General features: G+C 40.0%; 1 protein-coding gene across 3 annotated transcripts in view; it reads right to left on the bottom strand.

Annotated features, from left to right (window-relative positions):
- Nucleotides 1–17,152, bottom strand: part of IQGAP2 (IQ motif containing GTPase activating protein 2) — a 174,620-nt gene that overhangs the window by 123,533 nt on the left and 33,935 nt on the right. For all 3 annotated transcript variants that reach the window (XM_063127952.1, XM_063127949.1, XM_063127951.1), the window contains exon 2: nucleotides 16,405–16,504. In XM_063127952.1, the coding sequence (XP_062984022.1) occupies nucleotides 16,405–16,504 (100 nt within the window). The remainder of the gene's footprint in view (nucleotides 1–16,404; nucleotides 16,505–17,152) is intronic.

Raw genomic sequence — 17,152 nt, 5'->3', positions numbered from 1 at the left:
TCCAGACTGCTGAGTTGTTTAGGGGTTAAACAATCCAGCAGTTAACTATGGGTTGTTGTTGGGTTAACTGCTGAGTTGTTTACCCCCTAAGCAACTCAGCAGTCCAGGTTCAGATGACACACTCAGCAGCCTATGAAGCTGCTGCTTGTGAATTGCTGGTTAGAGTAGTTAGTGGCAGTCAGGCAGAAGGCAGCGGGCTCGTTCTCTCCCACTTGTCCCTGACAGTCCATGGGTTGTCTAGTTTTTCCTAAGATACATTTTAACTGAAGTAGAGTTCACATTCAGAAGAAAGCCTAGAATACATTAATGGAGTTAAGCCCAGTAACTGCTTGATCCTTCTGAAATATATGAATGGCACCACATTGTTCACCCACCAACCACTAACTATTAAACAGCTGAGTAGGGATCAAATTACAAAAGGCATCTGCTATACAACACCCTTGTAAACTTTCAACATTCCTTGGGCCATCAATATCTTGTACAAAGCAAAGATACATGCTAATCAGTGGGTGTTAATGCATGCTCCATCTTCAGTAAGGTCCATTTCAAGTTAACCGTTTGTATCTTTTTAATAGCAGTGCAGGGCAAAAAGGTAGAACCGACTTGAGGAGATAAATATTAATATCACTCAAAAGAGAACGTTATTTTAATGTCAATTTACAAGCTTTTCTTTACATTTGTGAGAGTGTATTTTCCCTCCATTACTAAAGTTTTTACAAAAAGCCCACAAATATGCATAATACTTTGACTCCAGACCTTTGTATTTACAAACATAGGTGGAATGCTTTTCCCTCGCAGTGACAGCCCTCTGCATTAACCTGGTTGAACTCCAACAGTAAGTCCAGGCTGATTCCAATTCTAAACAGGTACACATATATCTTGAACTGATTGAAATAAACATCTATTTACTCTTCATCCACTAATAATAACTACCTCACTAGAGCAATTATTTTCATGCAAAATATCTTGCATAACATGGGCTGTAGTTGCAGAAGGCAAGTGATTGCTACTGCAGATTATTTTCCCAGTTTCAAAACATACAGCATCCCTTTACAGTTCAAACCTGAGACTTGCTGCATCTGGAAGTCAAAGTGCTTAGGATGGAGTAAACCAGCCTTACACAACTTGGTGTCCTACAGATGTGTTACGTCTCCAACACCTATCATCCCTGACCACCGGCCATACTGGTTAGGTCTGTTGAGAGTTAAACTCCCAAACACATACACGGCACTAGCTTGGGGAAGGCTACAGGAAACCATATTCTTTAAATTCTGCCCAATTTTTTTATAACTTCCAAGTTCCAAAAGGAACGTGTCTTTTTCAGAAACATATGAGTATGCAAAGTTCTTTTTCACAAAAACACCAAGCAGTATTACATCATGGTCAGTTGCAGTCGCACTTCAAGTAAATAGCTTAACTAGCTTTACCAGCAACTTCATCTACCTTGCTGTGTCAATGAGTAAATAATCTTGTTAGCTCAATATAAAGAGGATGTATTCAAGCTCCAAGAACATGGCATTAATGCAAGTTACATTAGCCTCTGAATACTAGGCCACTGTCATTATAGAAAGTCACATATAGAAGAAAAATAAATACTTCAAACATTTACAAAATCAATATGAGGTAAGAGAATCAGTATGTAGGTGACAACAATAGCACATCCAGCTTATACATGTATAGATTTAAAAAAGATATACAGATTTTAAAATGCGAAACATTTTGGCATAAAACACCAGCGTCAATTAAAAATCAGAGTATCTACAAAACCATTTATAATCTAAGTCAGAACCTCTGTGGGGAAACAAAGATGAACAATTAGCACCTGTATTCAACAGCCAATCAAACATTAATAAACACGATGGCTTTTTTCATCTCATCCTTTACGCTGATATCGGGTTTCAGCCGATATCACACTAATCAAGCTTTAATTGGGCCTATTTCTCAATGAGGTGATAAGCCTCATAGTCAACCGCTCCTCTGTACAAAACAAAAAACAAATCAAAAGAACTCTTTCATATAGAAAATAAGCACATCAGAGAGAAAGCTAAACCTTTTCTGACTGACATGTTTTTATAGGAGGTTTCAGGCCCTTCACTCTAGCAAAATAAGGCACGCTCATGACTGGCCACTCACAGACGTTTGTGAGCCCTTTTGACGATGACATCTACCTCCTGCACACCTCCAGCTCCCACGGTTACTCCATTCTTAAAAACACACACCTGAATATCCTGATTTTTCTAAAATATTGCAGATTTCCTACCGTGTGCTGCTGAAGTTGCATTACAAAGCATCCACTAGAGGGTGATGTCCCAATCAAGGCTATGAGCATGAAGAGGAGGGGAAGTTTTCAATTATAGTCCATGTGGTTGTTCCTTTTCGCCCATGTAATGCAGCCCATTACAATTGCGCAAGAAAAGCAGAAAGCAAAGCCCCGGTAAGGCAACACAGTTTCCCCTTAATCCAAAAAAACCCTTTGTGGTATTGTTTTCGGTAGGACAGTTCAGCCATCTCAGCCCCAAGCAACTTGTACAGCCCAGGCACAGGTTACCACTTCAGTGAGAACTAGGCCCCATAGTGCAGCTAGGGATGGATCTTGGGGGCAGCTAAGGATGGATCTTGGGGTCAAAGTCTGGAGCCCTGCAGCCCATGGGGATTCAGATAACTTTCCCAGAGAGCAGCAGGTGATGAGGACAGGAACTAACAGCATCTGGGCTAGCATGTACATGCTGGGACACACCAGGGCTGACACTGCTTGCCACATTATTATTATTATTATTATTATTATTATTATTATTATTTATTTATATAGCACCATCAATGTACATGGTGCTGTACAGAGTAAAACAGTAAATAGCAAGACCCTGCCGCATAGGCTTACAATCTAATAAAATCATAGTAAAACAATAAGGAGGGGAAGAGAATGCAAACAGGTACAGGGTAGGGTAAGCAGGCACAGGGTAGGGTAAAACTAACAGTAGAAAGTAACAGTAGAAGTCTGCACAACATCAAGTTTTAAAAGCTTTAGGAAAAAGAAAAGTTTTTAGTTGAGCTTTAAAAGCTGCGGTTGAACTTGTAGTTCTCAAATGTTCTGGAAGAGCGTTCCAGGCGTAAGGGGCAGCAGACGAAAATGGACGAAGCCGAGCAAGGGAAGTAGAGGCCCTTGGGCAGGCGAGAAACATAGCATCAGAGGAGCGAAGAGCACGAGCGGGGCAATAGTGTGAGATGAGAGAGGAGAGATAGGAAGGAGCTAGACCGTGAAAAGCTTTGAAGGTTAACAGGAGAAGTTTATATTGGATTCTGAAGTGAATTGGAAGCCAATGAAGAGATTTCAGAAGCGGAGTAACATGGTCGGAGCGGCGAGCCAAGAAGATGATCTTTGCGGCAGAGTGGTGAACAGAAACCAACGGACTGATGTGAGAAGAAGGAAGGCCAGAGAGAAGAAGGTTGCAGTAGTCCAACCGTGAAATAACCAGTGCATGAACAAGCGTCTTGGCAGAAGAGACAGACAAAAATGATCGAATCCTGGCAATATTATACAGGAAAAATCGACAAGATTTAGCTACTGCCTCAATATGAGGAATAAATACATTTTATAGTCAGGGGACAGCTGGCCAGGCATGCACATAGTCACATAAAGGAGCCCCCACCTGAAGACCATTAAAACCAGCACCTCTGGCAAGGTCCAGGCTCAAACCAGTAGACTCACTAGTCTTATCTGGCCGGGTAAAGATATTAGCTAGAAACTATTGCAGTTAATTTTTATTGCTTGCACAGATAAGGAATTCAGCAACACCAATTCTCTCAACAGGGAGGGGCCCTTGAAGTATAAAGGCATTGAGTACCTCATTGTTGACATATGATACGACTCTAGAATCCTTTCAGGTGTACCGCCACTTTGATCATTTGAAGATGACAATATAGAAGCAATAATAGCTAGGCACAAAGCCAAGCCATGTGCTATTTCTTCTGCATGGGATCTGTGAGTATTTGTTCCACATTCATTGCAGCTCAGTACCACTGATTAGGGTGACCATATGAAAAGGAGGACAGGGCTTCTGTATCTTTAACAATTGTCTAGAAAAGGGAATTTCAGCAGGTGTCATTTGTATGCTTGCAGCACAAGGTGAAATTCCCTCTTCATCACAACAGTTAAAGCTGCAGAAGCCCTGCCTAGTGTGATCAGATACAACAGAGGGCAGTGCTCCTGCAGTTTTAACTGTTGTGATGAAGAGGGAATTTCACTAGGTGCTGCATGCATACAAATGAAATTCCCTTTACTATACAACTGTTAAAGATACAGAAGCCCTGTCCTTCTTTCCATATGGTCACTCTACCACTGATATATTATGAAGCTAGATCTTTGTGCCAAGAGTTTGACACAATACAAACACATATATAGCTGACATTAATTTCATGAATGCAGTAAACATGCAGGTTTTTTGTTATGTAAACAAAAAGCAGCTTCAGGGAAGCCTGAGTAGTTTCTGGGCAATGGTGCTGTGGAAGAGAAGTTTAAAACTGTCTCTGCAAAACTTTTGATTCTAAAATCTTTTATGTTTTTTATTTTAAAAAATGGTACCTCTGAAGCTGCTAGTTTCACTTCAAAGTAAACTCCCAAGGATTTGTAATTCATGAGATGCTCAAAGGGCTGTTTTTTGTAAAGAGGGTGGAAAGGGGAGAAGTTAACATTTTGCATCCCCCACTCCTGAGTTTGCTCAGACTTCTCTATGCCAGTGATTTACATTAAAAGAAAGTGTGCGGGGGGGGGGGGGTAATTGCATTCACACAATTAATGACACATCTAGTTTAAGGAATGGGTATTTATGTTAGAAGTGTCTACAATAGGGATTTCTAACCAGGAAGTCAGAGAAGGCTTTGGACTAGTTGTCAGATTATTAATGGTAGATGAGATGGATCATACAGTCCATGTGGCTGAAAGAGTGCAACATTCAAATCAAGGGCTGGAATATTTTTTTAAAAAAAGTTTCCATCACTGAATAACTTTTGGAATCATAGATGTTCATAACAAGGGGAAGTTTGCCAGTTCTTCTACTGTCTCAGCACTTCCAACAATACTTAGGCATGCAGTTAAGAACATTATTATTATTATTATTATTATTATTATTATTATTATTATTATTATTATTAATTAATTTATTTATTTATTTATAGAGCACCATTAATGTACATGGTGCTGTACAGAGTAAAACAATAAATAGCAAGACCCTGCCGCATAGGCTTACATTCTAATAAAATCATAATAAAGCAATAAGGAGGGTAAGAGAATGCACCAAACAGGCAGTATAAAAGTCAGAACAATTCAAGTTTTAAAAGCTATTTATTTATTTTTAGAACAGACCTCAATAAAGATACCTGATTTCTCTGAGTAAAATACTCATCTGATGAATAATTTACAGAGAGATTGTCAAAAAAAAAAACATTGTCAGTTTTATTACATTAACAATGAGTTCAATTTTCAGGCATGGTCTGAAAAAGGCAGAGCAGGGGCAGGCAGCTTGGCAAGTACAGATGCCCACACTAGTAATTTCATGACCTAGTTTGCCTATTTTAGCGACCGTCAATTAACATACTTTGGACAATTATAAACTGCATAAATCAATGGGCTTTGCATATCATTTCAAGGACACTGTTGATGCCAGCCTTGAGTTGGTGGACATGCTGCAATTACTTCACAATATACTTATCTTTAAATTGTTAACCTCAGATGAAAAACAAGACAAAATGTTGAATCATCCCTTGATCAATCTTGTGTGGACTTGGAGAAAACTGCAAAATAATGTATTTCTGTCCTTTGTACTAAGGTATTTCCAAACAGATCATTTCTAGTGATAACAATCAAAAGACACTGTGCAGTTATTTGGTCTTTCCCTCAAAGATGTTAACAGGGTTTTTTTTTGTAGTAAGAAATAAGAGAGAAAAAAGCAGTGGGAAAACATGGGAGGCTTACAAATGGAAAATATTGTCAACTGGACCCCCCCAAAGAATTCTGCATTTCAGGCAGGGTGATTGCACAATAAAAGTCTCATCTGGAAGCACCCTTAGTTCCCCATAGCATTATTTAGCATTGTTGACACCAAAAATTCATCTCCTTAAAAGTTCTACAACTCCTATGTTAATAATACTGGGACTGATAGAATTCTTTAAAGCCAGCTTAGGATATATATCTGGATAGTGTCCATCAAGAGATGGTGGTGGTGGTGAAGCTGCAAAGAGACAATGAAGGTGCTTGGATTAAGCGGGGGGAAAGAAATACCTTTGTGGCAGAAGAAAGAACTGGACCCAAACAGAACTGGACTTCAAACAGAAACCAACATACTTCCTTAGTTTGAGATTCTAGAAGTATGAGTTGGATGTCTATGGTCGGATATGCTGCAGTTGTATCCTGCACTGCAAAGCCTTCACTGAGCAGAGGTACTTTGGAGGACCAAATGACCTCCAACGTACCTTCTACCTCTATAATTAATTCTACGATTCTAGAGTTCTGCCTGGATGTGAATACTAGGCAATGGCACAACATTTGAAGTAGCAAAATCTTCTCCTCCAAAATCTTATAAATTAAATTCTGCAAGAAGTTCAACAAAGGAAGAGTCCCAAGATTCTGTCTTTAAAGATGCAGGCATTATTGATTCACCACACAACAGCATGCCAAGAACTCTGGGAAACACAAGGCAGGGCAGGTTGCAAGGAGATTAAAGTACTTACAGTATATAGGATCACAAGTGAGCTACACAATGGATTGAAAGAAGTTAGGAGCAATTCAGTAAATTGTGCCCTGCTGACCACCATAAGACATTTTGCACTCTGAATCCAAATCAACCAATGAACTGCCATTAAGCCACATGACAAGATTGCTGGCATACATACAATGCTGAAAGCATTTGTTTAAAAAATAAAGTCAAGTCCATCTATTTGCATTCTAAGTAAGGCAACTACAATGCATTACAGGATATAGATTTGTACCAATAGCCAAAGCTCCCCCCCTGCCCCACCCATTCTTACCTCTTACCCACTGAATTATTTTGCTAACTAATAAATCATGTGATGCTTCTTTGACCTTGAGGAACCAGGAGTAAATATTGAAATCAGGACTCTTGTTACTGAAAGATCACATGCAGACGCATATTTATTTAGTGGCAACAGATCAAAGTCTGTTGCCTAAGGATACAAAGCAGAATTGGGCAGGGGGCGGGGGAAGAGGAGGAAAAGTGGTGAGAAATATAAAGCATACTCTATACAAATAAAGCTCTTTCCAGACAGGTGAGATAAAGTGGATCTTTCTACAGCACACCACCTAAAAATAGCCCATTGAGGAGGCAGCGCCAAGATACCATAATTGATAGGGGGGGAGGCATGGTGCAGATTCAACTTTCTGTCCTATGGTCAAAGCTCTACAATAATCACAGCAAAGAATTAACTTAAGAACCACCAGAGAGCACAACATGCCTTAGTCCCTATAATGGAAATTCTGGCTCTACAAGGCAACAGAAAGATTATTGGCAGCTACGAATATGTCTCTCCAGAATGCATACTTGCTACTTAAAACTCTAAAAGGGCAAACTACGTGTTTCATACAAGTGCATGTACTAAAAAGAATTTCTTAAAAAATTAAAGAGTAGATTTAAAAAGCTGAAGAGCAGCAAGTAGAGAAGGCCAACTTAACCTTTTTCCTGCATTTTTTTAAATAAAACTCAAAATCACTTCTTCCAAACTGATTCATGCCCCTATAGGATTATAGATATGCAATTACCCTTGAAAACATATATCTAGAACTCTGTTGGGAGAAAAGGGACAGCTTGGAATAACTGACTCCCCCCCCCCCCCCATCCCGCTCAAACAGCTGATAGGCTGATATTGTATTTTGTATATGTGTTTTTAGATCGTTGGTTGTTTTTTATGCTCTTCATGGTTTTAATTTTTGTGAACAGCCCAGAGAGCTTTGGCTATTGGGCGGTATAAAAATGTAATAAATAAATAAATAAATAAAAATTTAGCACTTGTTCTCTTTCCCCCGCCCCTCCCACACACGTTGTTTTCCCTTCCAATCAGCATTGTAGCCTCCTGGGGCTGCTTTTCACTTTAAAAAACTGGAAATGTAGTTTGCCCCAATAATACTTCAAATATGCAATCATCATGCCACACTTTAAACAGTTTCTTGCTATGTTCCCTGCATGCAATTTTTTCCCCTCCCTATGCACATACAAGTGAACAAACATTCAGAGATATTCTGGTCTAAGGGACCCTTGACCTTGACCAATAATGCATCTTGGCAGAAGTGACCCAGTCATGCACATACACAGGGCTTCTTTGAAAACAGGGAAATTTGATTAAACACACAAGAATCAAAAATATACACAGTGATTACTTTTTGGGAATTAGCTTGCTTGGCAACAGGCACTATATCCACTTTAGATTGGACTCAATCGCTGCATATATTACAAACAAACGTAGCAAAAAACAAAATGAAGAATGTCGACAGTCACGTAACAGGTTCAAGTGGTAGGGAAATCAGTTCACTTGACACCTAGGATGAGGACCATGGTGCATGAAAAACTAGTCTGCAGATATGCATGCAGTGTCTGAGGCACTTTCTACACCTAAGGATTATCTCAGGGAAATGGAGGGATCGTCCCTGCCTGCTCCCGGGATCCCCTGTGTGTCATTTGGATGCACATGGGGGAAAAGGCAGGTGTAGAAACAGACTGAGTTGAACTGGGCTGGACTATGGCTCTAAGGATGCTGCAGAGGTCCTGGCTAAGTAAATTGGGGGTTCTAACACTAGTGGGAGAAAGAAAAAGAAAGTTTAGGGATAAACAGGGAAAGAAAAGAGCTTACAGTGGCTTGCCTATAGCAATAGGCAGTGTGCCAGGGCTAGTCTTTGCACACAATTACCATTTCATCCCCATGATAAAAGGGGAGGACGCATGACTTCAGTTAGTTATATCCTACAAACTCACACATACTAATTTCCAGCACCTTGTACATAGGGCACTTCTTCCTCCTTTAGAAGTTTTTATGTAGAAGGGGGCTCCAGGACACATTAATTTTTATTTTATTATTATATTTATATCCCTCCTCTTTTCCTGCTGCAAGGAACCCATGGCAGCTTATACACTTGTCCTCCTCTCCAATTTAGTACCATGCCAACTTCACTGTAGAATTTAGCTTGATTGCAATGGCAGTGAAGAAGAAACAAGATGATGACCCCAAAAGGAAGCCTGACCATGATCCTTCCCACTGAACAACCAGGGCAAGACTACACCAAAGTGGTTAGGCTTCTGACAAAAAAGTTTCACAGATAAACTCACCTGCTACACACTAACTCAAGCACAAGATAGAAAAGCAGTTACATGGTTGTAAGTTACAATTTGTAGATGGACGACTTAGAAGATAGAGGGCTTGAAAAATACCTTTCTTAGAACTTTGTTAGATCCTTTCCTATACAGTTGGCACTGGGGTGGAAGGAAATTCCTGACGTTGAGAAAGGGAAGCCTTGAGAAAGGCTGCAATCGGGTCATTGCTTTGCCTAGAGTGGGACCTAGGCAGATACAGAGGGTGCTCTGGGAGAGGGGGTCTGACGAGGCTTGGACAAAACCCCAGGTTATGTGGCTTAGAGTGATTTCAATGAAGAGCCAACAGATACAGCCAAGATTAGCTGGGTTTGTCACACAACCAAAATGGTTTCAGCAGCAGAGTGGTACCTTGCTTTGGGATGACTAGGAACACTGAGGATTTGAACCCCAGGATTGGTTTGTTTTTTATCTGGTTTAAACAAAAGGCTACAAAGGGACAAAAGGCTCTGGTTCTAATTAAGACAACAGAATAAAAGAAAACAGAGTCAATATTGGCTTCGGACAACCAAACAAAATATTGAGTTGACTTGTTACTAAAGCCAACAAGGGTCTTGGAAATGGCTAGCTCAAGGTGAGCAAAATCTAACCAGGACAGTGCTGTGCCTAAAAGTTGCGATGCCTGGGCAGTATGCATATTTGCGCCTCTGACTGCTGTGCCAGGTCTACTATGGGGGCACTTAAGCTAGTGTTGTTTGATCAGGTGGTGAGGCGAAATCTGGACCTGGGTATGTAACTTAATGTTGCTGCCATTATGGAAAGATTGCTTGCTAAATTGTCCTGCAATGTCTCCAAGCTTTGACTTGCTCCATTCTAGGCTGAGTTTCTTAAAGAAAATGCACCACATTCTGCCAGTAGCTAACAACTGGTATTCCCTTCTTCCTCTTCAGGAGCTAGAAAGAGAAACTGCCAAATAAGAATAAAATAAATCACTCATTCAAGATGGTTCTTTCCATGTCCAAAGGCAAAAAGCAACTGAATACCAGTTCCAGGGGAGCAATAGTAGGAGAGGGAGAGGGAGGGAGGGAGAGGGAGAGGGAGGGAGGGAGAGGGAGAGAGACTGACTTTTCAAGCCCTGCTAGATTAGATGGACCTTCAACCTAATTCAGCAGGGCTGCTCTTATGTTCTTAGTTGTTTGCATTTGTAATGCTAGGTCTGCAATAAAACTTGAAATGTTGAACTTCACAGCCACATTACAATTACCTTATCAGCATTCCTAACTTCAACTTGCTTTAAGTGGACAACAAGTCAATTCTTATTCTTGATAAGGCAGTACTTAAGAATGTTCCACATGTTTTAATGAATGAGGGGAGTGGAAATCAAATGGTGCCAATTCTTTCACTATTACATCATTCAACTTCAAATAAGCAGCCAAGAATGGGTGCTATTTTAAAAAGTTTTTTACCCAGTAGAGTGACAAGAGTATATCTCTAACTCAAAGCTATGCTTTCTATTCCATACTTAAAGCAGGAGTTAAATTAGTGCTAATTAAAGGTGCTTGATAAAAAATTGAAACATTAGTTTCTTCCCAACAATTATTGTAAAGGTTTTGTTACATTATTCAAATGACCTTTTCTAGAACTGACTTACAGATAGTAAATGAACAGTATAGGACAGAGCCATTTCTGATTTATATTATGTTGTCAGCAGATGTTTTGTTCAAACCAATATTAAATGGAATAAATGTGTTTTAAGATCAAATACACTGCTCACTGTTCACCCAGTGACAATTTGCTTGCTATATTTAAAGAGCAATTTCCTATTCCTGAATATATGTTTCCTTCTACAGACGGCACTGTTTACAGAAGCACAATAACTAGCACCTCAATTCTTTCAAGTTTAGCTCAGAAAATTTCTCTCATTAAATCTGTGATACAGGAAGTATGCAAACAGTAATTTTATGAAGCAGCTGAAAGTACAAACACCCACCCACTTCAGCTTATTAATTAACTGAGGCATTTTGAAACGCACAGCCATTAGTCAATCTTTTTGAATACAAAATAGCAATCCACAGAAGCAGTACTTCTCTACTAAGATGTTAATTTGAATACTGCATTCAGTTTTGCATGTTACAATTCAAAGTGGATTTCAAATACTGGAAAGCATTAATAGATTTAGAAGAATTTTGCACAGGAAGGTGAAATAAGGGGAAATATCGCAAATTTAAGAGCTGCTTGGCATCTAGAGATATATATTTCCTTGTTACTTCAAGGAGAAGAATTTATGGAAGGATCGTTTAGGTATAGGGTGTCCTGTCTCTGTCTTAGAACAAAGGGTTGGGCAAGTACTACCATGAGAGTACAACTCCTACCATCCCCAGCCAGCACAACTCGTGGACATTCTGGCTGGGAATGTATAGTCTAAGATATCTGGAAAGCACCAGATCATGGAAAACTGCACTACTAATTAAGGGTCTATGACGTTAGTAAGCAAATAGATATTGCTATAGTAAACAAGACACAGCCAGTATGACATAATTAAGGGTATTGGCATGAATGCAACCAGAGAAGGTCACTGGATGTCCTTGGGCAAATTATCCTCCTTCATGGGAATTTCAGTGAGGCTTACTTTTGAATTAAAAAGCATGGGAGTGCACTGTTAAGTATTGTAACTGTAGAGTGATGGGTTGCCTAGAGAATAAATACTGCCCCATTTACTTTAGCCAAACAAACAATAATTATGGTTGAAAAATACTATGATCTCTCTACTACTGGTGGGGATCCCAACAAGTCTTGACATCAAAAACACCTGGGGGGCACAAGGTCTAGGAAGGCTGTGCTAAGGTAATACATATTATACAGAGACATTTTTGTTTTTACTATTATGTGTAGTAAGTCAGCAGAGGTCACTGCATTGCAGTTCATGCTGCTGAAGTTTTACCAAGACTGAATACTCCCTCTAAATATGATTCTCCCCATGAAGGAGGACAGATTGCTTACCTGTAGCTGTGGTCAACTGTGACACACCCACATAGCTTTTATGCCTGCACAGAACAGTCATTCTGAACATTCTAGAGCTGAGAAAACTTTAGGCAGAAGCCCTTCCCATACTCCTCTGTGCACACTCTGGCCATGACTCCCATTTCCTGCTCATTTCCCATTCTGCCACAATGGAAGAATTCATCAAGAGTGTCACATCTGTAAGCGGGGAGGAGGGTGGGTTGTGTGAGTTCACAGATGACCACTCAAAGAACTTCAGTTACAGGTAAGCAACCTGTCCTCCTTCTTCATGGTCTCTGTGACTTACACACATGGGTGATTGAAAAGCAAACCTACCAGTCAATGGCTGGACCCAGGTTGCCATATTACATAGATGTGGAAATGGGACACCTCAGAAAATGGCAGCAGATGATGCCATGGCGCCTGAAACTGAGGCATTTGTAGTGGTCTTCATGGATGGATGGGTTGGCTGGAAGCTGAATCCTGCTAACAGGTTCAACTGGATAGCCCACCAATACAGGGACCATTGGGTTTGAAGATGTAGGTCCAAGTAACATCTGGGTGAATCCTTTTCCATATTGAAGGCCCAGAGGAACCAAGATTGAAGTGGCTTGAATGTGGAGGCAAGCTAAAGGCATTACCATTGTGGTCACAACCATTGCCCAACGGGTGTTCTAAAGCATCCATTCATAATAGAAAGCAAGACTCTACAGAGTGTGCCAAGTGTCTTAGTGTATCTGCCCTGTCCTTGTAGCCATAGATGTGCTGCTACTATGGGCGTATATTTCATGAAGACCTGTGGCACCGGCTGTAAAATGTTCCAAATGGCGGTTCTGTGCCAGTGCATAACTCATGTGTGTGAGTCACAGAGACTATGAAGAAGAACAAAATCTTAAGACACATTGGTTCATTAGTCACGGGAATGGTTTGCGGACTTGCAGTGTTCCCTTAAAAGCTGACCTGACTTTCTAAAACACACAGCCTAAATCATCTGAGCCACAAAGCTTCAAATGATGCATTGTTAAGAGTATTAACTATCTGACTGCTGAACAAAGCATAGGAGAGAGACGGTACCAATGTCATCAGTCTCATTCAAGCAATATGTGATTTAAAGAAAGTGGACAGGGTAATACTACTATGCATCTCATAGGAAAACATAAATACTTGTGCTGAAAAATTCTTTCTGCAGCCCACTGCAATTTCAGATATGGCTGCATGAGTCTCAGGAGCATTTACTGGATAGTACCTGCAATATTATTCTAACTATTCTATCATTAACTAGTTGTCAGCATACAAGAATTGTAACAATGCCAAGCTACACATTACATTCAAAGCATAGTATGCAGCTACATCTTGCAATTTTCTTTAATTACAGAAATAGTAGGGGATGAACATTTACACTTCACTCCTGAAAAATCACACCCAACTCTGCAGTGGCATTAGTAATGCAGAGGTATTAGTTTAAACATTCCCATAGGGTACCAATGGGAATCGGAAGCAGAGCAATAAATGAGAGAAGTCTAAAATACAATTCAAGTCTTTATGACAGTGTCCTTAAGACAATGTAATTGGCAGTTGGGTATTTACTGTTGACAGCAAGTGCCAGCCTTGCTTTTCAAAGGTTCCCAAGCATGTGAACCATGGCCTATGATATTTAAGAAGCAGAATCATCTCAAAGTTGAAGCTTTTAGAATGCAATGCTTCCTGAACAATGCAATTAAGTGCACTTCAGGTATATATTTAGAAGAATTGTTAAATAGAAGTAGTCCAATGGCTAGAGGAAGTTACTATACAAATATATGCAAAGACACTGTCAGGCACCTATTCTTAAAGGCCGAAAACCCCGCCCAGCCCCAGTGGCGGGAAATCCTGCCAATGCAGGATAGCCATGTCTCTTCCCTGCCCCGCCCACAAAACCCTCCCCATGCCCAGGCTTTGCCGGGCATGGCAGAATGGGCCTTCTCCACCAGGAGAGGGGGCAAGCCCTAGGGAAGAAGCTGTCAGGATGGATGGGTTATCTATGCATGTCTAAGGTTCCCCTTGCCTGATGTAGAAGAAGAGAGATCCAAAATTATCTCTTCAACTTGTGCAACTGGTCAAAACATTAGAAGGTAGAGAAGATTCAGCTTGAGAAGAAAAATATGCACACTGAGGCAAAAACAATCCTAATTTTACATATATACTAATGGGGTCTAAAAAGCTTATTACAACACCAGAAAGACTTTGGGGGCACAATAGAAAGAAACTTCATCATACTGCTGCTATGAAAAAGAAAATTCAAACACAGAAACTAGAAAAGGGACTGAAACTAAGACAAAGTTATCATAATGTAATTTAAAAATCTATGACCCATCTATATTTAGAATGATGCAGTCAGTTCTGGTTATGTCATCTCAATGTTGTAGAGCCAGAGAAGGTAGGCAAGCTAACCATATGTATGTATATGAAATGAGGAGTTTTAATTTTAGGGGGATTAATTATATCATTGGGGGGATATAATACAGATTTCTAAAATGTATGATTGTGGAAGAAAAGAAATATTTTTTTCCAAAACGCCAGAACCTTTGGTCACCAGAAGGTTCAGTATAGAAAAGTGCTTCTGTACATAACTTATTGATTAATTTATTGAACTAATTCTACAAGTTATGTTGATGGCCACTGACTCTGATGCCCTTTTAGACAAACAAACGGAGAACAACATTCTCAATGGCTATTTGCCATGAGTGTTAAATAGAATCACCATGTTCAGAGGCAGGATTGCCTCCACCATACACAAACTGTATCTCCACAATGTTCTGTGGCTGTATTTCTCCAAAACCATCTGTCTGGCACTGCTGCAGACACAGTGGTTGATTAGATGGTTCTTTGATCTCATCCAGCAGGGCTATTCTTATGTTAAAGAGGTTTATAGTAATGGGATAAGTTTACCTGTGTCAAGAGAAGCTTAGCACTGACTTTTCAACACATCATAAAATTCTTACCACTCGATTCCAAAACTGTTCAGTACTGATGATAGGACAGAGATAATGGCTTGAATTCAGAGATCCCATGATCAGAATTCTTCTCACTAGACACTCTTGCTAGTGTAAGAGTGAGGAATGTGTGCCCCTCCCCCCGACCAAGTGTTTATGGAATCCATTTCTCAGCATCCCTCCCCATTGACTATGCCACCTAGGACAGATATAGTTCAACAACATCTGCTAGTGGAAGGGGGAGAGGTAATTTTTGCCAATTCCCACTTTCCCCTACAATAGAAGTGGGCAACCTTTTTACAGCTGAGGCCTGCATTCCCTTGCAGGACATTTGTCAGATGGCCTCATGTCAGTGGTAGGTCAGGCTGAAGCCAGTAATGTGCAGGGCCGAAGTCAGTGGCAGGGCCAGAGGCAAAAGTAGTTGGATCACCCCTATTCTCTTTCTACCTCTCTCTCTCTTTCCACTCCCTTTTCCATCCAGTGGACAGCTGGAGTAGGGAGAGATCATTCTTGCCAGAGATCTGGATTGTAGAGGGCATCTGATATTAGGCTTAGGGCTGCATGAAGATAGGCCAATGTTGCTCCTCCTGCCCTACAGTCTTCTGTAACCCTGATAAACTACTCCAGGGAGTTGGGGGATCAATACTGGTTGTGGAGGGGGGGATGGCAGGGGAAAGCAGGAATTGGTGGAAATAATTTCCCGTTCTTCCACTAGCAGGAGTGGAAGGCCCTGCAATGAACAGAAGGATCCCTTCTATCCATAGAAGAACAAGTCTGGATCGAAGATTTAATTTACAAGAAACTATGTCACAGTTGGGGGGGGGATAATTTTAAGAACATCTGGACAATGAATTTATCAAACTACCTTTAATAAGAATTCCAGAAGATAGCTAGACATGAAATAATTTTTACAGAAAACCCCTACATATCAGCAGGCAAAATGGCTATGTGTGTTGTACCAAACTGCTCTTTCAATTCTAGAATGGGCTTGGTAGGATGTGACAGATTAATCGTAAGGATATAACAGGTTCATCTCAGCACCAAAAGTCAAACGTGGCATATTTTTGAAGCTAGAGGTAGTCTCAATTGGTTGCTTTTAAGATAAAAGGATTGTTAACAATTACCTTTTTGCTTCTTCTAGGTGGCATAAATACTCATAAGCAATATTCTGACGTCGCCGTTCATCCATTTCCTCTGCTGAAAGCCGTTCATCATCCACAATAGCTGTAATTACAAAATCATGTCAGATTACATGTAATGGCCATTCTTCATTACATCTATTTTACTGAGGGAGAAAATGAAGCTGCTACAGATGAGCAATTGCTCCTTATAAATTGAACACATTTGCTTAGTGCATACATGTTTAGTTACCATGCATTAAAAATGTATATGTTAACATGTTTTAGTTGAAAGAAATATAGTATGAGAAGAATGAAGAGATCTGACTGAAAATGTAAACAGTACTTTCCTTTTACAATTTTTCACAGCTTATGAACTTTCAAAATGTACTAAATCAACATACTATAGATTGTTTATATATACTTACATCATTCTGAGAACATTCCATTAAAATATTTTTTTTAAAAATAATTTTATTAATACATAAAAACAATATGCAACATAGCATTGTATAACACAGTCAATATACACATGCAAAGATATTAGCTACTCAACCAAAAGGACCTGCATAACACCACATATATACATCTATCACTGTCAAATTAAATCATAGGGCTGTACACTGCTTTGGATCTGGATCCAAATTCCAAGCCAAAGGGTGCTGCTTAGGACCAAATCAATCCAGATTCAAAGCAGGTCCGGATCAAACTGAAGCACCCCGAAGCAGGTCGAATTGATTTGAATTGCTTCAGG

The sequence above is a fragment of the Elgaria multicarinata genome, chromosome 6, assembly GCF_023053635.1.
Source record: "Elgaria multicarinata webbii isolate HBS135686 ecotype San Diego chromosome 6, rElgMul1.1.pri, whole genome shotgun sequence".
Lineage (NCBI taxonomy): Eukaryota > Metazoa > Chordata > Lepidosauria > Squamata > Anguidae > Elgaria > Elgaria multicarinata.
The sequence above is the reverse complement of the archived record's forward strand: the minus strand, read 5'-3'. Positions and strand labels throughout refer to the sequence as shown.